At 38.7% G+C, this 27,745-nt stretch overlaps 1 protein-coding gene across 1 annotated transcript; it reads right to left on the reverse strand.

The window, feature by feature from the left end:
- Positions 1 to 188: 188 nt before the first annotated feature.
- On the reverse strand, positions 189 to 26,714 carry LOC308407868 (low affinity immunoglobulin gamma Fc region receptor III-like; the record flags this gene model as incomplete). The annotated part of the gene is made up of 12 exons (XM_080899794.1): positions 189 to 1,459; positions 1,570 to 1,615; positions 1,977 to 2,032; positions 2,128 to 2,190; positions 2,305 to 2,352; positions 2,581 to 2,672; positions 2,752 to 2,767; positions 2,927 to 3,046; positions 6,793 to 7,077; positions 11,632 to 11,886; positions 23,854 to 24,102; positions 26,705 to 26,714. 11 exons carry the CDS (start codon positions 26,712 to 26,714, stop codon positions 1,598 to 1,600), a joined length of 1,212 nt encoding a protein of 403 aa, XP_080755920.1. The 3' UTR covers positions 189 to 1,459; positions 1,570 to 1,597.
- Between the last annotated feature and the right edge of the window lie 1,031 nt (positions 26,715 to 27,745).

Raw genomic sequence — 27,745 nt, forward strand, 5'->3', positions numbered from 1 at the left:
AACATGAATGTGGAACATAAACTGAACATGAACTGAAAACACCAGGTGAACCACCCAGAAGAAAAGCTGCTCTGGAAACATGAGCAATAAATTCAAATTTCAAATTCAAATTTTATTTGTCACACACAATAGTTTGACAGGTGAACAGAAAGAGCTTGAAACTCAGCAAAAACGAGGCAGTTTGATACCAGAACAAAAGAGAAATGTCTCCCAAGAACAGCAACAACTTCAACTTCAACTGAATGTAAAGTGAGTGTAATCTCTAAGACTTGAAACTGCAGATTAGAATATTTTGATGAACATGAAACCATCAGAAATGTTACATGAACCAAATCAGTAAAAGTGGAAGATGGAGGATGGCAAACATGCAAAAGAAAAATCAATACTGAGCAGAAGTGTTGTTGTGTGAAAATGTCATATAAGGTCTTCAGCATTAGAGGGGACATGAAACACTACATGTATGCATGTGACAAATAAAGAACCTTGAACCTTGAACATGTATAAAGGTTAATTTACATCATGGAGCCCAGCTCTCAAAAACTGACACAGATGTAACTCTGACTGTGAAGCTGGATTTAAGAAATAACTGCTTAAAGTTATAAAAACACATGTATCACCATATTCTGTCAGTACAGAGCATGACGGATAGTGGGAACAGCAGAGGAGACTACACGCTGTATTCGCAAAGCCACCAGCATTGTGGCTGATCGGACACACCCCTCTCACACACTCTTCACACTCCTACCATCTGGAAAAAGGTACCGAAGCATTCGGGCAAACACATCCAGACTGTGCAACAGCTTTTTTCCACAAGCCATCCGTCTCCTCAACAAAAAGGGACTGGACTGATAAACACACACGCGCACACACAACATTATCACTCACCTTAACTTAACTACCTCAAGCATTGAGTCTAGACTGACTAATCAACACAAGCGCAAACACACCGACCCACACCGACCTACACCACCAAACTATCGTATACACCAACCTGTAAATGCTCTTTTGCACAATATTATTACTGGATTTTTGCACTAACTTCTTTACTTCCTAGTCTTCCGTAGATAGTTAGATAGTTAGATAGTTAGTTTTTTGTTAATTTATGTTGTAATTTATGTTAGGTCAGTCTGTCTTGTCTCTGCTAGCCAGCTAACTAGGCCTCTTAGTTAGCTAGTTTAGTGTTACCTTATGTTGTAAATTTATGTTGCATGTAGCACCTTGGTCCTGGAGGAACGTTGTTTCGTTTCACTGTGAACTAAATGTATATGGTTGAAGTGACAATAAAGCCAACAAGACAAGACTCCACCAGGTCACTTGGTTAGTTTCAGTCAAAAGACTCACATTAGGTTGTGTTAGGTAACTAATAACAGAACCAATAACTCGAGGAAAATAAGGACAGTAAAACATCAGTTTAATGGGGTCACTGGCTGCCCCTCGTGCCTGTCCCATCTGTGGCTTCCTGTTGGAGAACAATAAAGTTTATTATAAAAACATTGCCTGCCCTCGATGTAAAGTGAAGTTCTGTTCTGTGTGTTTGAGTCTTTACAAAGAGTGTGACGTTAACTGTACCTTATTGACTGTTTAGGAGGTGCGACCCTCAGACACACCTCTGTACCTGTGTGGAGGAGGAAATCATCCTGATTTACTTTCATTGATTTAAACATGTGGTCTCTGATATACACATGGTATCATTTGTTGTGTGTTCTGTATTGTAAAGATTTCTTTTTGTGCAAAAATGTGAAAATGAAATGAAATGTGTTTTCTTCTTCTCAGAGCAGGTGATACAGAGCTGAGTGTGGAGCTGGAGAAAAAGCTTTATGTGTAAAACTGGTTACAAAGTAGCTGTTAGTCAGCCAGCAGGAGATAAAAGCATCCAGGAAGCTCAGACTTTGTATCCAGTGTCTCTGTACATTATATGTTTCTGTGAGGTGGAGATCTAACAAAACAAACACTGCATGGGACTGTTGTGACTGTACCTGCATCCCATCTTCATTGTAGTAAACAGCACTCTCCTCTGGTGTGTCGTATTGCCCTGTGAGGTGATCAAATTCATCCACAAATGAAAACAAATACGTTTTTAAAGGATGTTTGTTTTATTTTTAAACTGCACGCGTTTTATGTACTCACTCTTTCTTCTAAGATCTTTAAACTCAATAAGAGAGGAGGCGACGTTTTCATATTCATCTGCTCCTGAAATGTTCATAATTTTATTTACAGGATTGTAAAAACATGGAATTAGTTTCATTAAATCAAAAACAAGTTTCATCTCTAACTGCTCTGTGCTTTCCAGCACATATACTGTACCATTTCTGTTTGTCACTTGTGTGACTGACTCATAGACGTCAGCAGTACCTAAAGAAAAAACAAGCCAGGCTCACATTAATCATTTTATTACAGTTACACTAAAGATCAGAGCAAAAACAGAAACACTGTGTGAGTCAAAACCAGGACTGTAAGATCTTTAAATGTTGTTTGAAAAACTGCTGAACACAAACTGAACCTATTAAATGTTTGTGTTAATGGAGGCTTAATAAAAGTCAATATTAATAATGATAATAAAGACTGTTTTTCAATGCTGACCATGTTGAAGAGAGCCGTACACATGAGTTTCATTCTGGTTGAATCCATGATTTGTGGAGGAGCCCGGACTGTGACTCTCAGACTGGATCGACCTAAAACATGAAATAAACACAATAAACTCAAAAGTAACTGATGTTTGTTTAAAATAATAATAAAAAGTATTTTACCAACCTGGTGAAGCAGGAATCTGTGAAAGAGACAAATGTTATTACACATGTTTGTCATGTATAAATTGTTCCACTGATATTTAGTGTCATGAGATCAGAATACATGTATATGTGTGAATAATTAAAGTGTATGTAGTAAATAAACTCTCTAATACAGCATGAAAAGAAGAGGCTCTTACACTTGGACTGTCTGCAGCGATACAACAAGAGCAGGAGAATAATAATGAGAGAGACTCCACAAACCAGTCCAACCATCAACCACACAGGAGATGAAGAGCTGTCAGCTCCAGACACAGCTGCTGAAATGACTAATAATAATTAAGTAATAATAAAGTGTAATACTTATTATACTGCATATTTCAGTTCTCACAAAATAGATCCAGGTGACTTCAAGCATTAAACAGACAATCTAATGTTTCTTCTCAAGCATGAAAATCATTTTTACAAAAATCCATCAAATGCTTTGATCCTGCTCACCTTTAACTGACATCCAGCTCTGTGCTGACTCTCTTCCTGAGTACTGACACTTGTAGAAACCTTCATCAGACTTTGACACTGCAGAGATCTTCAGCTCCCCTCGGGGATCATTTTGAATAAGTTTGTCATTGTGATAGAAAAACACATTGGAAAGTATTTTTTGTGTTCTCAAACTGCAGCTCAGACTAACAGAAGCTCCCTCAGTTACAGGATGAACAGGACTCACCAGGATAGGACCATTACCATCATCTGTGAAACAATCACACACAATTGTTTCAGTCACATCAGCTGGTGCACACTTTTAGAAAAAAACGGACATGTAAGCTTCAGGGAGATTTTCACAGAAGCGACTCTGTGAAACAGATTATCGACTTGAATCCAGGTAAGAAAGAAATGCATGTAGTAAATGAAGTTGAACGGCTGATCCTTTTATTTTGCAAGCTCATAATGTGATCTAACAGAGACTCACTTAGTAACTGATCTAAGGGTTGTGAATAGAATGAAATAAAAATAACTGCATTTAAAAACTTAAATACCAAGAAGGCCTGTGGGCCTGATGCTGTTTCAGCTTTTCTCTTTAAACATTTGCTGATGAGCTGACTCCAGCTTGGAGTCCTGTTGATATCAGCTTCATCCTCACTATATAGAAAAAGGCTGCAATCAGCATAATAATGATCACAGACCTGCAGCAGTAACATCAGTAGTAATGAAATCCTTTGAATGCATTATGGTTGAGCACTTGTGAAGTGAAGTACAATTTGAATATAATTACTTTAACTCACTTGATTTTAAAGCATTTAGAAAACCCCTCAGCTTATGCACGATTGTTATTTATGATCTAAGATCAGTGTTTAATACCACAAACACTTATACACTGTTAAATAACATGAAAGTGGATCCCTATATAATCAGATGGTTGTTTGGCTATTTTTATTAAAAAAACAACAGGAAGTTAAAGTCAGTTCTACTCGTTCACACATACAGGTTATAAGAACAAGAGTCTCACAGGGCTGTGTGAGATCTCCTGTTCTTTTCATATTATATTAAAAAAAATTGTGGAAATCAGAAGGGATTGTGCAGTGGTATAAGAAACACACCTTCGCATTAAATATAAAGAAAAATAATCGTCATATTTATAACGATCTTTGATGAAAGATCTATTGGAGATCTCAGCTTGGTTTCAATGACTGGAGAGAAGTTTGAACAAGTGACAACATTTCAGTGTTTAGTCTTCCCTGCAGGAGTCAAATTATTATCAATACAATTGCTGAATCATTATGGGTGAAATTGTGGGTGAGTGTTTGCATTTTTGTTTGTTTTTTGCATGATGTGTTTCCCTAAGTTACTCTGAATGGAGACAATAAAAGTTTATCTAATGTGATGACAGAGATGTTGAGCTTTTTAGAGTTTCATTCTGATGGAGAAAATATAAAATACTCATTTAATTAGAGAACAAAAACCAAGAATATTGTTTGAAGCTTTGGAGCCTAAAATCATCTGAAATTCTCATTTTTGTTTGTGTTGCCACATAGAATTACTTCACATACAGCAAAGCTGAGACAAATGTTCATGTGACGTCTAAATCATTCAGATCCAAGAAGTAAATGTATAATAACATACTCTGTACAGTGATGTTGACTGCACTGCTGAACTCTCCTGATCCAGACTCACACCAGTACACTGCAGAATCTGACTTTGATGCTTTGATGTCACATGTGGATCCAGTCATTCTCCTACAGTCAGAGTACAGTCGGCCGTCCTCAGAGAACTTCCTCACTCTCCACTCAGTGAAGTTTCCCTCACAGGTCAGTGAGACAGAGTCAGAGGTGAAGTGTTGCACTCTGTCAGGACTCACTGTGAGAGACGCTGCTGAATGAACATCTGGAAACAACATGCAGTGAAGAGACAAAGCTCACAGATGTTAGGATTCAAAATATCACAGTGAAAAAAATAGTTCTTGCTAAACCCAACATAACTGCAAATAAATCTATGAATAAAATTTGTTAATACAGATTTAAATGTTGTGACTCCTGTAGCTGGAAAGATTTCACTGAACCATCTGGGTCTCTCAGTAATAATCTCACAGCATCATTAGAAGCAACATTAGAAGTTTCTATAAACCTGCTTTCCTACAGCTTGTCCACAGCATGCATGTTTGTTGTTGCACAAGCAAAGATCTTCACCATCAGTCATGTAATAAGATGTCTGACATTTGTGACCTTATTACAAACAGTCAGATCATTATCAGACAGTTTAACATCAGCAGATCTTAAATGTTTGTTGTCTTTGCTTCTACAAATCATGACAGCACTTTTATGGGCATCATGTCTGATATCATTTTTCACAGCAAAAGCACAACAACATGAGGACTAAAGACCACGAGATCATCTGTGTACATAATGTGCTTCACAGGAGTGCTGCCAGCTTTACAGACTTTCTAATCATAAACATGAAGATTAAAAAGACCTGGAGACAAAATTCATCCTCGTTTAACTCGGTGAGAAACAAACAAGGAGGAATTTGAATAACAACAGAAGTGTTTGACTGAAGCTCAGTTTACTTGAATGTAGTGAGAAAGGATGAGATTCACTTTAATGCTTCTGAGGAAACTTAAGTATAATCGTTTAATGCAATTTAATTGTAATTGGACATCAGATTTCAATGTCAGCATGCCGCTGCAAGAAAAATAATGGGGAATTAAAGTGATGACACAACTTATTAGAGAGAAACAAACTGACCTGCAGACCAGACAAACTTTGGTTGACTGTGATCAGTGTGATACTCTGGGTCTCCTCTTCCAGCTCTGCACACATATCCTGCTGTGTGTGTCTGTCCATGAATGATGTAGGAGTCCTGTGCAGTCCCACTGCCATCAGGTAGCAGCTCATAACTGGAGGATTTATAGTTGAATATTTTCAGATCAGGAACAGCTTTATACCAGTAGAAGCTCCATCCTGCAGACGGATGTTCAACCTCACAGTTCAGAGTTACTGAGGCTCCAGGACTCAGCCATGATGGAGACACAGTGAGGACAGGACGGGGTTCATCTGTTCAACAAAGATTTTCTCTCAGTGAACATGTAGTACAGTCTCTGAACAGTGAGCTCAGTTTATACAAAGAATAATAATCTCAGTCTATGAACAGAAACACATTTTACAAAGTGTTCAAACAGCTTAAAGCAAACATGACTTACTGTCAGAAACTGTCAGTGTGACTGAATCACTCCACTCTGTTGTTTCATGCTGTGAACTTTTCATTCTGCCCTTACAGCGATAGTTTCCACTGATCAATGATGAAGCAGAAATAATCCTGTATTCATTTTGATTTGGAGGTTTTCTGATGCTGTTTGTTTCCCACTCATAATCCCACTCAGTGTCTCCTCCATGGATGTCACATCTGACAGTGATCGTCTCTCCTCCGTATACCTCAGACCAGTTTGGATACAGAGTCACAACAGGCCTGTTTGACACTGTTCATGTTCAGGAAAGTACAATAAAAACACATGAATGACAAAAGGTTCAGTTACCATCAGATGTAGTGCTTTGTAGGAAGTTACATTTAAACTCACCAGTTGTGTCAATCCAAACTGACTGGCTCAACTCTGTGTAGTAAACTGGTTCTCCTCTTCCTCCTCTGCACCAGTAGAGTCCTCCCTCTGAGACACTGATTTGTTCATTTGTCACAGGTTGATAAGATTTGCCATCTGTGTACCAGTAGTATTTCCATCCAGATGATGATGATGGTGATGATGATGATGGTGATGATGATGATGGGCTCACAGAGCAGGTCAGGGTCACACTGCCCCCTACTGGAACAGCTGTCCTATCAGCTCTCAGTTCAGCCTTTGGTTTCGCTGCAGTTCAGTTTAGAACAAGAACATAAAAGTAAAAATGACTGAATCAGAACAATTTAAAGATGGAAATATGTAAATGATCAACTTTATTGGTGAAGCTATAACAAAGTGTGTGACACAAAATACTCTGAAATACTGTTTTGATCTGCACAGCAAATTTTTTTAAAATTTACTTCAGTGTATTTAAAATTAATTAATAAATGCATAGTTCGTTTACTCTCATTAATTTGAAGCATGACTTAGTTAATTCATCTGTAATGAGAAAGTAACCCAGGTTAATATGATCTGATTGTACTTAGCATGCTATGTCCTTGTGTGCTTTACTAAATCTGCTGTTAAAGCCTCTGATAGCTAAGATGAGACCTAGTAAGTGTGTTTTATATTCTTTTGCTGTGGAAGCTGACATTTCCTGTCGATGTGCACAGATGTGTCAGAATGGGTTTTAAAAGACACATCGATGGTTTGGAGGAAGTAATTACTGAAGCTAACTCAGAAAGATCAATTAGAGAAAAAACTCTAAATAAATATCAATGGCACTGACAATAGCTGCACATAATGTTTTGTCTGTGAGATGATTATTTCTATATTCATTAAATGAAATGGCCTGTATTTGTATAGCACTTTACTAGACCCTAAGGACCCCAAAGTGCTTTACCCATCCACACACACATTCAAACACTGGTGATGGCAAGCTACATGGTACCCACAGCCACCCTGGGGTGCACTGACAGAGGCGAGGTTCACTAAGTGAAAAAGACCCAGTGTGTGTTTGTCATGAGACCAGACTCTTTAACTAAAACCTGAATCCTCTAAGATCATTTCAACAATAGACAACATGCTAAAAACAACTGAAGGAACTGCATCATATGTTGGTGCAACAGGGAGTAATAAAAATAAAAATAACACAAATACAGAAGTGAAAATATTGGATGTTACTGTTGTTCTTAGTGGATGTGGTGGAGCAGCTGAAACAGGTTCAGCATTTGTTCTGCACTTCATGTATTAGAGCTGCACAGCAGAGACGTTACTCTGATATGTTTTGTTCTCTTCACTGTGAATAAAAAGCTGCTTTTCAAAATATGTTACTGAGCAGCACAAATGAAACAGCTACAAAGCTATGGAACGCCAGGACTGCCATAATGAATTAATTAAATACACCATTAAATAATTAATTAAATGTGGCAATAATTAATTAAAATTGGAATTAATTAATTAAATAAATAGTTATGACACATGTAATTAATTAATTATTGACACATTTAATTAATTATTTATGTATTTCACATTTTAATTAATTATTGACACATGTAATTAATTAATTATTGACACATTTAATTAATTATTTATGTATTTCACATTTTAATTAATTATTGACACATTTAATTAATTATTGACACATTTAATTAATTATTTAATGATATATTTATTTATTTCATTTTGGCAGTCCTGACGCCTGGCTCTCGTCATGAAATAATTTTATCTGTCAGCCTCACCCATCAAACTCAGGGGGCGGGGTTAACGCTGCCCATGCAGCTTCTCTAACATTTGATTGGTTGCCGTGCAAAGTAAGTCAAAACAGGTCGATCCTAGATAATCGATTGCTTGTGTAGACTTGGGGCAGCCAGTTATCCCAGAATGCAGATCAAATCACAAGCAGCAATGGTGGTGGTGTAGTTTTAAAATACCCCGTTTTTCTGTCACCAGCTACACTTTTAACAGTGTTTTAGCCGCGAATGTCGCGACGTACGTCTGGTCAGGTTGTCAACATAGAACATGTTTGCAAAAGTGCTCAGATGTTTTCAGAGATTTCACTAGCTCTGCTAACAGTTAGCATGCAGAGTGCACCGAGGGGGTTACGTTAACCGGTTTGTTTACATATTCCACTCTCCGTGTTCCACATGTTGCATTCGCAGATTCTCATTTTCACCGAACGATCGTCTCTTTCCGCCTGGTCTTGTGTCTCTGTGCTTCTGTAACATAAAGAACGAGCTGACATTTTTCTCACGAAACCAGCGATCAGCTCAGCAGACCCTCAGTTTACCTGCATGCATCCTCCTCCTCATCTGTCAGCTGTTTAACACCTGCTGCTAATTCAAGAAACACGCCTAGTTACCTGGTGATAGTCACAGTTTAACTGGGCAGCCGGTGCTCGATATAACGCAATGTCAGCGCATTTTTCTGCACAAGATAAGTAAATATAGTGTTTTCCCCGAGCGCAGAGCTGCTGGAGCTCGTTTCCTTACAGAGCACTTTATAGGCGAACAGCTTTATCAGCGGCTGATGTCCAATCACCGGCACACAGCTTTCAAACCTCAGCTGAGTTTTAGCTCTCAGTGGTTAAACGCTGGACTTCATTCACTCAGGTTCTGTCTGTCGGGTCACGTTTACTTCGCTGTTTTATTTACAACTGAGCAAATCGGTTTGGCTGAGGTTAAAGTTACGTTTCATAACTGCATAGTTTCACAGACGTTTAATGGTTCACTGGCACATGTGTTAGACTGAACTATCATCTAAATATCATCTGTTTTTTAATAGTTATTCAACTGTATTCTAAGCACCAGCTGTCTGTTAGAATGTGATTTTTTTTCTCTCTCTGTTGGCAGAGGTATAAAAATGCGCAGGAAAATCTGACATGCATGGCGAACTTCACCGACGATATTTAGGGAGGAATAAACACACATCAAACATAAATGAACCATTTGTCTGTCTCCATAATTGAGAGAATTTTCTCTTCTTATGTCAACACTCTCTCTCTTTTTTTTTTCTTTTTTTTTGCTTTTTCGGTCATGTTATGTTTACCTGTCAAAGGCTTGTTACAAACTATGAAACACATTGTGCAGACTTCTGGATGTTAGAAGAAAACTAATACTGCTCATGAAGGAGACTAAAGGCAGGAAGGTGTCCTTTAAAACTAAACATGTTAATAGGACCTCCCTATTTATATCATAGTTTATGATATAGCACGTGTATTTCAGTAATAGCCTGCTGAGGCCACTATACGTGCTGGCCTCATATCAAATGTGAAGGCAGACTGAGTCTATGTTTGACGTTTTTTATATCTAATCTTCCTTTTCAAACATTTAAACAGCAGCGAGTCTGCAGCTGAGGGAATACAAATTCAAATTGTCGGAACAGGTTTGCTCGTTTCTTGGATTCATTTGGTGATTTATTAAATGTATAACTGTTATTCTAATCTGCTGCTGAGTCTCTTACACTTTTCTTTATGCTGTATATTTTCACGTCTCTGGAATAGTTGGCAGTTAGATAGTCAGCTGGGAAACTTTGTGTTAACTCATGGAGCTGAGGATATCGTGGATATGCTGACCTCGCTGCGTGGTGTACAGAGCGAGGTCAGCATGATTAATATTCACAATAAAAATATTAGCCGAACATCATGAAGTCTGTATGTGTTTCATAGTGTCGAACAACCTTTGTACAGTTAAAGCCAGCAGTTACTACATGACGGAAACACCAACGTTATCTCTTTTATGTGTTTATACACAGGTCACGCTGATTACTGAACAAAAACCCAAAGATCAGATGTTAAACAGATTTATTTGCTCTCTCTCCTCCTTAAACATGTTTTTAATGTTAGTTATAATTCAGAATTGGCGACTGAAACACGTAGGACACATAAGAACATCAGGAAATAAAACATCGATAAATATAACCTCAGTAAAAGAAGTCAGCGGGGGTTACTACAGCTGTGTACCGGGGCCTGCGCTTTGTCGGTGGGATTGCTTGCGAGGCGAGCGGGTCTATCCCACGCTTTGCCGTGAGACTGGGCAGACATCTCCGAAATCATCGAAACACTTTTGCAAAGAGGCTGTATCTTGACAAACCGACCAGACACATGAAGATTAAACCACTACATTCTCGGCTAAAAAAATATTAAAACGGTATTTGGTAACACACAAACAGGGTTTTTCAAAGCTCAGTTCTGTTAGCTTCCACATGCCGGTTGTTGTGTGCTAGAAACAATGGCCACCAGGCCAAAGCAATGGTTTTGACTCAATCAGCGTTAACCCCGCCCCCTGAGTTTGATGGGTGAGGCTGACAGATAAAATTATTTCATGATGAGAGCCAGGCGCCAAGACTGCCAAAATGAAATAAATAAATATATCATTAAATAATTAATTAAATGTGTCAATAATTAATGAAATGTGTCAATAATTAATTAAAATGTGAAATACATAAATAATTAATTAAATGTGTCAATAATTAATTAATTAAATGTGTCAATAATTAATTAAAATGTGAAATACATAAATAATTAATTAAATGTGTCAATAATTAATTAATTAAATGTGTCAATAATTAATTAAAATGTGAAATACATAAATAATTAATTAAATGTGTCAATAATTAATTAATTACATGTGTCATAACTATTTATTTAATTAATTAATTCCAATTTTAATTAATTATTGCCACATTTAATTAATTATTTAATGGTGTATTTAATTAATTCATTATGGCAGTCCTGGCGTTCCATACAAAGCTGCAAGAACAACAGATTCTTACTAATGTTGATAAAACAGATCTCCAACTTACATGATACAGTCAGTGTGATGGTATCACTCCACTCTGTCCTTGTGCCCCGGCAGCTGTATTCTCCACTGTCAGACTCAGCAGCGCTGCTGATTCTGTATTCATTGGATGTTTCAGGTATGTTTGACTGGCCTCGTCTCCATTCATACGTCCACTGAGCTCCTTCACCTCCCTGAATCTCACATCTGACAGTGACTGTCTCACCGCTGTATATCTGAGTCCAGGATGGCTGCAGGGTCACAGTGGGCTTAGGAGGAGCTGATCAAATAAAACATAGCATTAGTAGACTGATAATTTGACTTAAAAAATAAACAATAAAAAGTTTAGTTTGTACCAAACAGATTAAATGATATTTAGACTCTACCAGCAGAGTGACTGAACACAACCAGGTGTGCAAAAATCTAAACTGTGACACTGAACATCAACGCATAAACACACAATATCATGTAAACAACCTCAATTTTATAGTCAAATATCACACAATTTACTTATTTCCAGAGGTGGGGAGTAACAAAGTACAAATACTTTCTTACTGTACGTAAGCTATCTGTACTTTACTTGAGTATTTATGTTGACATTATGTTTTTTTATAGTGTGAAGCATGCTGCAAAACAAACTGAGGTAGAATCACTGTGTTATTTAAGGCTGCATGAAAATCCTTTACAGATTAGTGCAGGATAAACAGGTTAGTTTGCTGTACTGTGAGGGATTTAAAGGAAAGACCAGTGTGTGACTGGTGCACAGTGACAGTCCAATATAAAGTCAGTATAAACAGTGTACTGTGAGTGTAGTGAGGAGGACAACTCATGAAACGTCTGCTTACATCAGACTGAATTCAGGTGGATAAATCTGTAAAGAGCAGCAAGTCAGCTGATCACAGCTCATACATTAAGAAAATCTACTGGAGCTCTCAATAGAAAATAGCCTGAGCCATTAAAAACTGATTTTAGGATTTTCCACACGCTGAATCCCACTTTAAACTCTTGTCCATTCTCTTCCGCTTATCCTTATCAGGGTCGCAGGAGGCTATAGACTATCCCAGCTATCATAGAGCGAGAGGCAGGGTACACCCTGGACAAGTCGCCAGTCTGTTGCAGGGCTAAGACAGAGACAGAGACTAACATTCACACTCCCACATATTTAAAATAATCAATTCACTTAACCCCACTAAGTGCATGTCTTTAGACTGTGGGAGGAAGCCGGAGTATCTGGTATTTCCTTTCATTTTTATCCATGTAGCTTTGTACAAGGATTTTGAGAACTCCAAGAGTTAATACAAAAGCGTACACTGAGGTAAGCAGCACACATGCCAATATCAGTGAGATACACTGCACTACTCACACAAATCATCATCTTCTTGTAAATCTGTGCTGTAAACTGTTCAGATAAACATCCATGAAAAGAGAATTAGTCTGTATGAAGGCAGCACACTCTTAATATGATCATTTTAAACACTCTGTGTTCCTCCGCCACTGCCTCGTTTGAGTTTTGGACGAAATGGATTCTGGGATATTACATTTCATCATTTCGAGCTGATTGGAGACCAGAACAGCCAATCAGATTTTTTTTGCATCCAAGTCTGTGATTGGCTGGTTTTGTGGCACAAATATAACGGTGTACAGAAAGAGTTGAGCGCGCACGGGCAGAAATGTTGAGAGCGCGAGCAACACATTGTGAGCGAGCGCAAGTGCAAAAACTGAGCGAGAGGGGCTGCTGTTGTGTGTGTGTGGATAATAGCAAACACAGATACATTTTTTGCAAAGCAGCAATGAATTTTGTTCACTCAAATTTAGTTTTTCTTCACTCAAAATAAATTTCTCCTCAAAAATGCAACAATTGCACCTGCAATTTTTTTTTACGTGCGGTCAGAATAGTGGCACAAAGATAACGCCATATAAAAACGACTGACGACTGACTCCATAAATATACAAGATGGTGATGAGGAAACACACGGAGAAGACAGCTGGGGGGAATAAACATAATGACACAATACAGGAAGCAAAACTGAACACAGGATGGGACACTGTCAAAGTAAAACAGGAAACACTGAGACCTACACCTGAGACACACGGACTTGACAACAACAGTGATAAACAAACAGGGAGGCAATAGCAGAGACACAAGAACAGGAACAGGTGAAGAGAGGATGAAGATGAAGATGAAACACAGTAAAACGACTAAGACACAAGGGGGTGAGGGAGAGGGCGAGAGAGAGAGGGCAGAGAGATACAAACATCGAATAAGGCACATGGAGACAAACATGGGTGACAAAACAGACTCACCACAGAGAGGAGACATGGAATGAAACACGGGAACAGAAAAGGGAGCCAATGAGCCACCACCCTGACACCATCAGTGTAAGAAATGGTTTACAGTATTTAACTGTTTTTCTACATGATGAAGAAAAAGCTGCTGTGAGAAAGAGAGAAACCTGTCGGCACCACCCTTTGACTTAAATTGTAAGAAACAAATGTGTAAAAATAGAAAGAAACTTCTGGTAGCTCATCATTATTATATCTATACTATATTTCTATAGTAGATGCTGAAAAATAGAAACATTTCTGTTTACCTGCACTTTAATCATTTGCTGTTTTACCTGTTTGGTAGTTGTTGAAATGGTTTGGCCTGTACCACTACACTTGCTGTCTTCAGGACATCTGCCCCCCTTCTTTCTTTCACATAATGGTATGATCCCAGCCTGTCTTTGCATGCGATTGGTGCGCCCATCAAAGCACGGATTCTTAGCAGGGCTGAATATTCAGTTCCCACATACCGAGGGTACATTAATAACTGGCTCGCAGGCCGGAAATAATTGTATCGAGGGCCGAATGTGGCCCGTGGACCGTAGGTTTGACACCCCTGATTTCGAGCATTGTAGGAGATAACAGCTACATATATGAACTGGAGTAAAAACAGTGTTTCTTACCTTCAGCGTTTCCACAGATGACTGTACTGAGCACTAAAATAATGAATAAAAACTCATCAGATATTATACCTCAGAGTAAAGTTTTTTTTAAAGGCTTTACTCTGATTATTGATTATTGTAAATTTAGGGATGAACAATAATCACCAAATTTCTCCTGTTTGCTAAACAAGCTCTAAGCAGTGACTCACTAATTCTCAGAGATCAGGAACATTTTAATTATTGGTGCCTTTCAAACAATGTCAGACGTGTACTTACAGAAAAAGCCCATCATGCAGAGCAAAGAGAGCCCCATCGTCACATCCAGCCTGCTGCACTCTGATCCTCAGATAATCACAAACAGTTTTACTTTGCAGAAAAAAAGAGAAGTTGTGTTTTGTTTGGGTGTGACAGAGTTTTTCTACAGGTTCTTCTTCTGATTGGTCTCTCTGTGCTTCCTTCCCTTTTACACCAAACTCAAACAGCTCCTGTAGCTTTGACCGCAGCAGTTTTGTGACATGTTTTCCATCGCTTTAAGTCATATCTTACCAGGTCTTTTTTTACTCTGACAGCGTCCCCTGGATCATTATCATTCTGCAATGTTACTCTTCCTGCACACTGGAAGTGAATGTACCAAAACCCCTTTTCTGTTTTACAGCCTGTATTTTTATATCTAAGTCTTTTTAATGATTTTTTTACATTTTGATTCTTTATCGGAGGAATTATGTGGAAATTCTTCTTTCATGCTGCATAAAAACATCTAGAGATTTTATCTGACTCTTAGCTGAAACATCATCATGCAGTGCTATAATAAAAATGCTCCTTTGACCTCAGATCTGTGAATGTTTTCTCCTTGTGGTTAAATTCTATGTTTGGCTGATACCCAAACAGAGTAAATGACTCACTGTGTGGTTGAACTGAAACTAAAGACCTGTATGTTTCACAAATTAAATTAACAAAGACAACAAATAAATGTATCTTCTATTGGCACATCAAAGTGAATGTTACATGTTACCAACAAAGACTATGTAATTCTCTCCAGAGTCACATGCAGACGAGGTGACCTTTACTAAAGCTTACTGAAGCTGATCATTTCAGGCCTCAATAGTAACAAATGAAGAAAACTGAGTTACAGATAACTGATCACTGGAACACAGAGACTCTGGGTCATCACAAAATCTTCCATATGGTCTCTATCAAGGTCACAAAAGTTTCAACTTACAACATAAATGAGAATAACATCCTTTATGATTCGACAGAAGTTCAGTCAAACTGTTTAGCTATGTGTAGACTGATATGTCAGAAGACACATCAGTCTGGTGTCCATACGAGTGAACATTATCAACACTTATTCATTATTTTCAGTTTTACTGTGGATTGTAATTATTTATTAAAAACTAAAAATCATTTGCAGAAGGTCAAAAACAGAGGAGAGATGTCAGGAGGTTTTTGTTGTGTATCTAATGGCATTTTAGTAATTATTCCTTAAATCATTTATTTTTATATTTTTACTCATGTTGCCATAGTAACTCTAAACTTGAATGCATATTGAGTAAATACACAAAGCACTGAAACAAACCCCATGTTGCTTCATTGTGTTAAATATTTCAATTTGGCCATGACCAAACTTCCAGTTCCTCTTTACACATCCTGAGGTTTGATAGCAAGAATAAGACATTATCACATAGCACAGAGCCAAAGTGTTTTCAGGAGACATTGAGATTCATTCTGTGGGCTGATGGAGAAAAACATGAGATCACTGAGGGTTTTTAAGTGCAGATAAGCCTGCAGCTGCGTGCAAACTTTCATTCATACTTCACAGAAATACTGACACAGGGTGAAGGGTTTTAGAACGGTGGGTTGATGCAGGTGTGTGTCTTTGTGCATTTATGTGCATGTGCCCAGAGCCCTGGGGCTCTGTCCTCAGCTCGTACTGGGATGGCCAACCTCTGACAGGATCGGCTTCCGGTTGGTTTTTAGGTGATCTTTCTTTTTGGCTCCTTGTTGCTTCTGCTGGTGTGGACACGTGTTTGTTTTTGGGTCTCCTGGATCTTTCTCTGTTTTCTCTGTTGTGTGTCTGTGAAGGTTCTCAGTCATCCAGGTCATCGTAGTCTAAGGAGCTTGCAAAGAAAAGTGTCTGGACTTGTTTAAGTTGCTTGAAGACGTTTCACCTCTCATCCGAGAAGCTTCTTCAGTTCTAAGGTCAAATGGTGGGGAGTCCCACCATTTGACTCTCTGTTGTGGTTTTGCACCCTCATGATCACGTATGTTTTATCTCACACACACACACATATACATGAGGTCATTGATGTTTGTTTAAGTGCAGAGATGGTGCAGATAGACTTGCAGCTATTTGCGAACTTGCGGTTTCAAAAATGTTAACACAATATTTTCCATCAGCCACGTCTCTTTAAAAAGTGATCCTTCCTGTCATGGTCTGATCTAAAGGTCCATGGTCTGATCTAAATATCCTTAATTTCATTGTACATGTACGATGAGAATAAAGGGCTATTCTATTGGCGGTGTGAAGAGGGAAGGAATGAGGATTTGAACCAAAATGCAGACTCTTAGAAAAGGTTAACTTAAACCCAGCTGTATTGCTGGAATACAAAAAAATGCAAAACTACAAAAAAAATTATTTGAAACTAAACGGCAGGCAGAACACACAGCAATGAGGGAGACCGCGATGCAGGACAGAGAGAGATGCAGGCATAAATACACACAAGAACAAACAAGGGAACAAACCACAGGAGGGAATCGTAGCTAAGAGGAGACACTTGGAAGCACAGCTGGACACAATTTAAACTGAACATGATGCACAAAGCACAAGTGACTATCAAAGTAAAACAGGAAGTGTGCACAACGCACATTGAGACACAGGCTGTGTCCAAATTCAGGGGTAGCATTCGTCGATGGCTGCATTTGTAGGCAATTACGTCACAAAGACGCGACGAAGGCTGTCCAAATTTGAAGAGTCCTCCAAATGCGGCGACAAATGCGTCCTTCATTTCCCCAGATTTGAAGGATGTGTTGGCTGTATCGTTCGTGGCCCAACATATCCCAGGATTCATTTTGGATTTCAGGATTTCAGTTTGATATGTTTTAATAATAAATTTTAAGAATAAATCAATTTGCACATCATATTCATATGAGTACGGTTTTATTAACCCTCATACTGTACAGAACCGGTGATGTCCAGACGGTATTCCTCTTGTGTTCTGCTGTGAAAACTTTAGGCATTAACATAATTGCCATGGTTTTCTCTCTTCTCTTATTTTTTGTGTGTGATCAGGACAATTCTGGAGAAGATGGGCCTGCAGGGGAAAGTCACCCCCATGCAGGCTAGAAGAAATGGGATAACTGAAGGGTGGCTGACCTAAGAACATAAACAGAGGGATAACAACTCTACAGGGCAGAATCATGACCTCTGAATATTAAATAACCCAAAACCATAAAGTCCAAACCCAAAACGCTGGGTGCAAACCCAGGATCATGACTATATTTATATATCAACAACAGCCTTTGACACACATGTAGGCAACGTGGCTGCTTAGAGGAACAAAGATGATATTCTGTAATGCCATGTTTGTAGTTTGATCTCATATTATCACTGCATGATCTTACTTGTTGAATAAAAATATCACTGTACATTTGTGTATAGTTGAATATAGTAAAAACAATTTTTTAGGGTTTAAAAAGTTTTAATTTATCAAAACATAAACAATATTTTCCTTTTGCAAAGTCTTCAGTGAGACGGCTTCAGAGCGTAAACAGATCAAAAACAAGCTTTGGTGCTCAGCAGCTCTAAAAGTGTTTAAGTTGTTGACTTTGACTGTTCTCTCTGTATTCTGACACATGATGGCAGAGCCGCATAAAAAAGTGCTGCCAAGTAAAAAAGCAGTAAAAGAGTCACAGACACAGAAAAAGCTCTTCAAAATTCACCAGTGACTCAGTGACTCAGTTCATTTCAAAACACTTTATTAAACTGAATTATTGCAGAGACAAAACAAGACAATCAGCGTAATAACAAAAAGCTGTGAAGGGCTTTTTTTCTAACTCTGTCTGTTTCACATTTTCGTTGCCTAATTGTAGCGTCCACTCTTACCAGTACCAGTTTATACAGAGATCAAATTAGTACTGAGCAGGATTGAGTTCAGTTTATTGATGCGGCCCTCCACAACAGGCCCAGTTTCTCATGTGGCCCCTCAGGAAAATGAATTGCCCACCCTGCTTCAGAGGGTCTCTGTGCCACAGCAGACTCCTGACCCAGAATCACACTTACAGTAAGTCATCGTCTTCAAAAGCAACCGAATGATCTGTGAGGTCAAGCTGCTCAGTTATTATTCATTTCTGGCTCTTTTCCACAGTGTTACCCCAGCAGGTGGTAGATGACCGCCCCTCTCTGAGCCTGGTTCTGTCAAAAGTTTCTTCCTGTTAAAAAGGAGTTTTTCATTCTCACTGTCACCAACTGCTCACTCATAGTCGTCTGATTTGGAGTGTTTCTCTGTATTGTTGTACAGTCCTTACAGTATAAAGCCCCTGGAGGCGACTGTGGTTATGATTTTGCACCTTATAATAAAAATTGTCAACTTTCATTTATATAGCACCAAATTACAGCAACAGACAGTTAAACTGAATTGAACTGAATTACTTGACAGTTGTGTGCGCTGTCTGAGGACAGTCACTGTGTTTGTAAGTAGCCGTGTTCATTTTGTCACATGTTCTTTCTACTTTCTCCTCTTTGGATTTTAAACAATTTGTTGAGCACTAATGTGCACATGAAGCCCATTAGTGCTTTGAGTGCTCCAAGCGGGTAAAAAAGCGCCTCCGTCCAGTGAAAGAGCGCTGCCTGCTGCCGCTCGAAGAGGTCAGAGTCCGCTGGGTCCACAACGCAGGGTCATGTCATTCTGTCAGGGGTGTCGAGTGTGGATGCGAGGAAAGGAGGACCCAAACGCTGGACTCACAGGTAGGTGAAGGCTGGTATTTATTATGACGAGCAGATGAGCCAAACATAAGATGACTGGCTGAACTGAAATGACTGTCTTAACTGAACACACGTGCAGAGTAGACAACATTAACATCAATGACACGACAAAGACCAGGATGAAACTGAGGACTTAAGTACACTGGCTAATGATGATGATTAGGGACCGGTGAGAACACAGCTGAACATAATGAAACAGGAAGTAGAGCTAATGACACTGAGACAGAGGGCTGGCACGGTGAAGCGGGAAACATGAATGTGGAACATAAACTGAACATGAACTGAAAACACCAGGTGAACCACCCAGAAGAAAAGCTGCTCTGGAAACATGAGCAATAGTTTGACAGGTGAACAGAAAGAGCTTGAAACTCAGCAAACACGAGGCAGTTTGATACCAGAACAAAAGAGAAATGTCTCCCAAGAACAGCAACAACTTCAACTTCAACTGAATGTAAAGTGAGTGTAATCTCTAAGACTTGAAACTGCAGATTAGAATATTTTGATGAACATGAAACCATCAGAAATGTTACATGAACCAAATCAGTAAAAGTGGAAGATGGAGGATGGCAAACATGCAAAAGAAAAATCAATACTGAGCAGAAGTGTTGTTGTGTGAAAATGTCATATAAGGTGTTCAGCATTAAAGGGGACATGAAACACTACATGTAAAAAAAGGCTAATTTACATCATGGAGCCCAGCTCTCAAAAACTGACACAGATGTAACTCTGACTGTGAAGGTGGATTTAAGAAATAACTGCTTAAAGTTATAAAAACACATGTATCACCATATTCTGTCAGTACAGAGCATGACGGATAGTGGGAACAGCAGAGAAGATCATCGGGGTCTCTCTCCCGACTACACGCTGTATTCGCAAAGCCACCAGCATTGTGGCTGATCGGACACACCCCTCTCACACACTCTTCACACTCCTAACATCTGGAAAAACGTACCGAAGCATTCGGGCACACACATCCAGACTGTGCAACAGCTTTTTTCCACAAGCCATCCGTCTCCTCAACAAAAAGGGACTGGACTGATAAACACAAACGCGCACACACACATATAGAAACATACACACACACACACACACAACATTATCACTCACCTTAACTTAACTACCTCAAGCATTGAGTCTAGACTGACTAATCAACACAAGCGCAAACACACCGACCCACACCACCAAACTATCGTATACACCAACCTGTAAATGCTCTTTTGCACAATATTATTACTGGATTTTTGCACTAACTTCTTTACTTCCTAGTCTTCCTTAGATAGTTAGATAGTTAGATAGTTAGTTTTTTGTTAATTTATGTTGTAATTTATGTTAGGTCAGTCTGTCTTGTCTCTGCTAGCCAGCAAACTAGGCCTCTTAGTTAGCTAGTTTAGTGTTACCTTATGTTGTAAATTTATGTTGCATGTAGCACCTTGGTCCTGGAGGAACGTTGTTTCGTTTCACTGTGAACTAAATGTATATGGTTGAAGTGACAATAAAGCCAACAAGACAAGACTCCACCAGGTCACTTGGTTAGTTTCAGTCAAAAGACTCACATTAGGTTGTGTTAGGTAACTAATAACAGAACCAATAACTCGAGGAAAATAAGGACAGTAAAACATCAGTTTAATGGGGTCACTGGCTGCCCCTCGTGCCTGTCCCATCTGTGGCTTCCTGTTGGAGAACAATAAAGTTTATTATAAAAACATTGCCTGCCCTCGATGTAAAGTGAAGTTCTGTTCTGTGTGTTTGAGTCTTTACAAAGAGTGTGACGTTAACTGTACCTTATTGACTGTTTAGGAGGTGCGACCCTCAGACACACCTCTGTACCTGTGTGGAGGAGGAAATCATCCTGATTTACTTTCATTGATTTAAACATGTGGTCTCTGATATACACATGGTATCATTTGTTGTGTGTTCTGTATTGTAAAGATTTCTTTTTGTGCAAAAATGTGAAAATGAAATGAAATGTATTTTCTTCTTTTCAGAGCAGGTGATACAGAGCTGAGTGTGGAGCTGGAGAAAAAGCTTTATGTGTAAAACTGGTTACAAAGTAGCTGTTAGTCAGCCAGCAGGAGATAAAAGCATCCAGGAAGCTCAGACTTTGTATCCAGTGTCTCTGTACTAGGGATGGGTATCGTTTAGGTTTTATCCGATACCGGTGCCAAATCGGTACTTTTGAAACGGTGCCGGTGCTCAAACGGTGCTCGAACCGGTGCTTAAAGAATGGAGAACACAAAATTGGTCCAAAAACCTCTCATATTCAGCTGCTTTTTTGTAAAAAGATAACAATGTTAGCCTTTTCTGCAGCTATGGGGCATATATGGTATCACTCTTAGCTGGAAGCAGTGCTTAAACAATGGAAAAAATACAAACTTTGTCCAAAAACCTCTCAGTTTAGCTGTTTTCCACTTTTTCTTTGGTCATTTTAGCCTTTTTGGCCAGGGTAAAGGGAGCATCTGCCATCAAACAAGAAGACAGCCGCATGTAGCTATGATGATATTTGCTAGTTCACCTTACATGCATTAATGTAATAACGTGGTTAGCCTACTCAACGTAAATTACACACGAACAACATTAAGCTACTCACGCAGAGAAGAACGGCTGCTGCTGCCATCAAATACGGCGCATTTCTCGGCTTTAAAAAAAAACCCGCTATGCGTCGCCAGGTGTTTCATCGGATTTGAGGTGTTACTTCCTTTGACAGCATCACAGTATCAGCTTAAAGCACTTGTTGCAGGCTGCTGAGTTTGCATATTTTGCTGTGAAGTACAGCCAGACTTTTGACCGCTTCGCCTTGGGCATTTTTAATCTGTAGCTCTGCATAAAAGAACGTACGTACCTGGACCCGCCTACTATCCTCGGAAACGTAAAATGATTGGCTAGAAGTGTATCACAGCTCAGGAAAAAAAAGCACCGAAATAAAGCACCGAAATGTGCGCTGCTTTTCGGTCTGGTTACTACCGTTTATGTCAGAACCGGTGCCATCATGGCACCGGACACCGGTACCCATCCCTACTCTGTACATTATGTGTTTCTGTGAGGTGGAGATCTAACAAACCAAACACTGCATGGGACTGTTGTGACTGTACCTGCATCCCATCTTCATTGTAGTAAACAGCACTCTCCTCTGGTGTGTCGTGTTGCCCTGTGAGGTGATCAAATTCATCCACAAATGAAAACAAATACGTTTTTAAAGGATGTTTGTTTTATTTTTAAACTGCACGCGTTTTATGTACTCACTCTTTCTTCTAAGATCTTTAAACTCAATAAGAGAGGAGGCGACGTTTTCATATTCATCTGCTCCTGAAATGTTCATAATTTTATTTACAGGATTGTAAAAACATGGAATTAGTTTCATTAAATCAAAAACAAGTTTCATCTCTAACTGCTCTGTGCTTTCCAGCACATATACTGTACCATTTCTGTTTGTCACTTGTGTGACTGATTCATAGACGTCAGCAGTACCTAAAGAAAAAAACAAGCCAGGCTCACATTAATCATTTTATTAGTTACACTAAAGATCAGAGCAAACACAGAAACTCTGTGTGAGTCAAAACCAGGACTGTAAGATCTTTAAATGTTCTTTGAAAAACTGCTGAACACAAACTGAACCTATTAAATGTTTGTGTTAATGGAGGCTTAATAAAAGTCAATATTAATAATGATAATAAAGACTGTTTTTCAATGCTGACCATGTTGAAGAGAGTCGTACACATGAGTTTCATTCTGGTTGATTCCATGATTTGTGGAGGAGCCCGGACTGTGACTTTCAGACTAGATCGACCTAAAACAGGAAATAAACACAATAAACTCAAAAGTAACTGATGTTTGTTTAAAATAATAATAAAAAGTATTTTACCAACCTGGTGAAGCAGGAATCTGTGAAAGAGACAAATGTTATTACACATGTTTGTCATGTATAAATTGTTCCACTGATATTTAGTGTCATGAGATCAGAATACATGTATATGTGTGAATAATTAAAGTGTATGTAGTAAATAAACTCTCTAATGCAGCATGAAAAGAAGAGGCTCTTACACTTGGACTGTCTGCAGCGATACAACAAGAGCAGGAGAATAATAATGAGAGAGACTCCACAAACCAGTCCAACCATCAACCACACAGGAGATGAAGAGCTGTCAGCTCCAGACACAGCTGCTGAAATGACTAATAATAATTAAGTAATAATAAAGTATAATACTTATTATTATACTGCATATTTCAGTTCTCACAAAATAGATCCAGGTGACTTCAAGCATTAAACAGACAATCTAATGTTTCTTCTCAAGCATGAAAATCATTTTTACAAAAATCCATCAAATGTTTTGATCCTGCTCACCTTTAACTGACATCCAGCTCTGTGCTGACTCTCTTCCTGAGTACTGACACTTGTAGAAACCTTCATCAGACTTTGACACTGCAGAGATCTTCAGCTCCCCTCGGGGATCATTTTCAATAAGTTTGTCATTGTGATAGAAAAACACATTGGAAAGTATTTTTTGTGTTCTCAAACTGCAGCTCAGACTAACAGAAGCTCCCTCAGTCACAGGATGAACAGGACTCACCAGGATAGGACCATTACCATCATCTGTGACACAATCACACACAATTGTTTCAGTCACATCAGCTGGTGCACACTTTTAGGAAAGCTGACAAACAATAATAAGAACAGATTGTAAAAATGCTTTTCATTATGAAGATCTGATCTTGTGTATTTATAACTGTTGTATGAGTCGTACTATACTATACATTCATCATCTGGTCATCTTCAAACACTCTCTGACATTATCATAGCCCTTAATAAAAATGTTTAATATTTCTGCAGAATTCTTTCTAAAACTTTTCATATTATACTGACCAAGTTAAAGACATATAATTATCAGGACTTTACCAGCTTTAACCCTGATCAGCACTAATAAAACAGACAACACTGAGTCTGACAAATAAGTAAAATAAATGGAAAGCCAAAGAGCCGAATACTGACATGTTTAAGATGATCCTGACTTTTTTTTTTTATCTTTCTCCATCTCTGAGTGAAGTTAGCTCTCTATCTTTTGTCTCCCTGTTAAATACAGCAGCTGGACCTTTAGCTAGCACTCTGCCCACAAACTTTATAGAATAGTGTCTGAAATTGACAGAATCCAGAAAGTCCAAATGTCTTTTTCCTTGTCTTCTTTGAACTCCTCCCACACCCAGGTTTTTCCTTCAGCCAGTGCCCGAGCCATGTTTTTCTTTGCCTGCCAAGAAAAATCAGCTGCCTCCAAAGTCCCACAGGCTAACCAAGCCCGATAGGACTCCTCCTTCACCCTGATGGCTCCCTTCACTTTTGCTGTCCACCAGCTGGTTCATAGGTTACCACCACAATAGGCATCAACCACCTTTCAGCCACAACTCAGTGCACCACCAGCAACAGGGATTCCCTGGTGTTCCTGGGACACACAAACCTCCACTACGATAAGGTAGCGAGACACAGAGTGCATATAATAATAATAATAATAATAATAATAATGATAATACACGTTGACTGGACTGTGTAAATGCCTGGCTGTGACTTCCCCGAGCCAGAGGACCTCAGTATAAAGAGCCAAGATGGCTTTCCACTTACAGAGGAAAATTTGCCCAACCACTTGCATAAGTGTTATGTTGTAACTTTTAATGTTTGATCTGCATCTTGAAGATGTAAGCAGCAGTGAGCTGCTATTTATTATTAGTCTTGGGAGGTTAGCTATTGTTTTTTGGGTTACTTCTTTTGGGTTTGTAATCTCAGTTTGCAGTAGACATTTCTGTGTGTTTCTTATTTTGGGTTAAGTCCTGTGTTTGTAAAGCTGTGGAATAATCAAAACATCTATTCTTTATTTAAATGTTGTTTCTGTGCCGCCTTGTGGCTTGCGGATAACTGATGCGTTTTCATGTTGGATCTTAGCTTCAATGACAGGATGTAAGATGTAAGTGTAATCACACATTTATGAAGCACTTTTCAAAGTCCATATTTTAAAGTGCTCTATAGGAGCAACAGAATAAAGTAGAATAAGGTGGCAAATAGAGGAATAGGTCAGTTAAAATAATTTCTAACAAAGACAAGGGGTTTTATTAGATAATAAGGGATTGCCACAGACAGTAGTTGCAGTTTAAAGATGAACAGTGTATAACTGCTGCTATGATTATTCTTTCTACTCTCAGTGTGGCCGTGAGTTTAATGCTCTTGGGTTTAGAGCAAAAATAAAGCAAAGCATGGTTTGTTAAGTAAGTCTTGTAGATGCCTCCATCAGAAACAGTGATCACAGCCTCTGAGCTCAGTGGAACAAAGAAAGTCTGCAAACCCACCACATCTGTCACACACATAATAACAATGGATTGCATTTATATAGTGCTTTTCGAGAACCTCAAAGCGCTTTACAATTCCACTATTCAGTCACTCTCACATTCACACACTAGAGGAGGCAGCTACAGTTGTAGCCACTGCCCCGGGGCAGACTGACAGAAGCAAGGCTGCCATATCGCTCCATCGGCCCCTCTGGCCAACACCAGTAGGCAGTAGGTAAAGTGTCTTGCCCAAGGACACAACGACCGAGACTGTCCGAGCTGGGGCTCAAACCGGCAACCTTCCGATTAAAAGACGAACACCCAACTCTTGAGCCACGATCACTCCCAGCTGTAGGTTTATTTCTCCCCTTCTTCTGCAACATTGACTTCAAAACTAGGTGAATACCTGAGAATGACCAGGTGAGCCCACCTTGCATGAACTTGCATGAATTAAGTACAGCTCCACACACATTTGCAAATCTATAAAACGTAATTTATTTTTACCAATTTAAGAAACAAATTTCATCACTCTAAATAAAAAATATTTATTGATTATACACAGATTGAAATACGCACACAAAAAGTCACTATCATTCAAACACCAAATTACAGGGAAAAAAGTATTTTTTGTCCTTTTTCCAGTAGAGCCCATAGACATGTAAATATGTGCCACTGTACAAATCTGTGAAGAGGTGTAAGCCCAATGCAGGAGACAAAATTAAATAAATAATAAGGAGCTCTACCAGCTAATCGGTCTTTAAAAAGGGAGAACAAAAGAACAAAACAAGTACACTGACAAGGAAAAAGGGGACGATTTAGGCATGACTGGAAATGAAAGACAGGTGAAAACCATCTGCAAAGTTGCAAATGATATAACAATTTCTTACCTTCAGCCATTCCATAGATGACTGTACTGAGCACTAAAATAATGAATAGAACTTCATCAGACATTATACAACTGAAGAAATCAAAATCAATATAAATTAAGGCTCTTTTTAAAAGATGAACCGTAATCATCAAATTTCTGTGCTCCTACTTGTCAAACTAAACAATATAACTAAAATAATTGTAACACAGTGTGTAACTATAAATGATCCAGCATCCAACATTCAGTAAAAAAAACTCACAAGTCTGCTTTGTTCCAGCTCTCAAGTAAACAGGTTAAAGCAGTGACTCACTGTAATTCTCACAGATCAGAAACATTTTCATTAATCGGTGCCGTTCAAACAATGTCAGACGTGTACTTACAGAAAAAGCCCATCATGCAGACCAAAGAGTGCCCCATCATCACATCCAGCCTGCTGCACTCTGATCCTCAGATAATCAAACAGTTTTACTTTGCAGAAAAAAGAAAGACAGAAAAGAGTTGTGTATCGTACAGATAAGACAAGAGTATTTTTCCACAGTTTTTTCTTCTGATTGGTGTCTCTGTGCTTCCTTCCCTTTTCCACAAAACTCAAACAGTGCCTGTGGCTTTGACCGCAGCACTTGTGCATCATGTTTAATTTCCTGTGCATTGCAAACATAGATGTTTGTTTCTTGCGTTGTGTTGTTTCCTTTCTCTATAATATACAAACATGTTCTTTTGCTTGAAGTCAACATATTTGACCAGGTCAAATTTTTTATCATTTAAACTCTGACAAGTTTTTGCAGTGTCCTGTGTATCATTATCACGCTGCAATATTCCACTTGCAGCAGATTGGGAGTCACTGGGAGTGAATGTACCAAAACACCTTTTCTGCTTTGCAGGCTGTATTTTAATATTTCAGTCTTTTAAATGAAGAAAATTATGAGAAATTATGTTGAAATTCTTATTTCATGCTGCATAAAAACATGTAGATTTTATTTGACTGTTAGCTGAAAAATCAGCATACAGTACTGTGGTGAAAAAGGTTCTTTTGATCTCAGCATAGACCTATGAATGTTTT

The sequence above is a fragment of the Rhamphochromis sp. 'chilingali' genome (assembly GCF_963969265.1).
Source record: "Rhamphochromis sp. 'chilingali' genome assembly, chromosome: 1".
Taxonomy (NCBI): Eukaryota; Metazoa; Chordata; class Actinopteri; order Cichliformes; family Cichlidae; genus Rhamphochromis; species Rhamphochromis sp. 'chilingali'.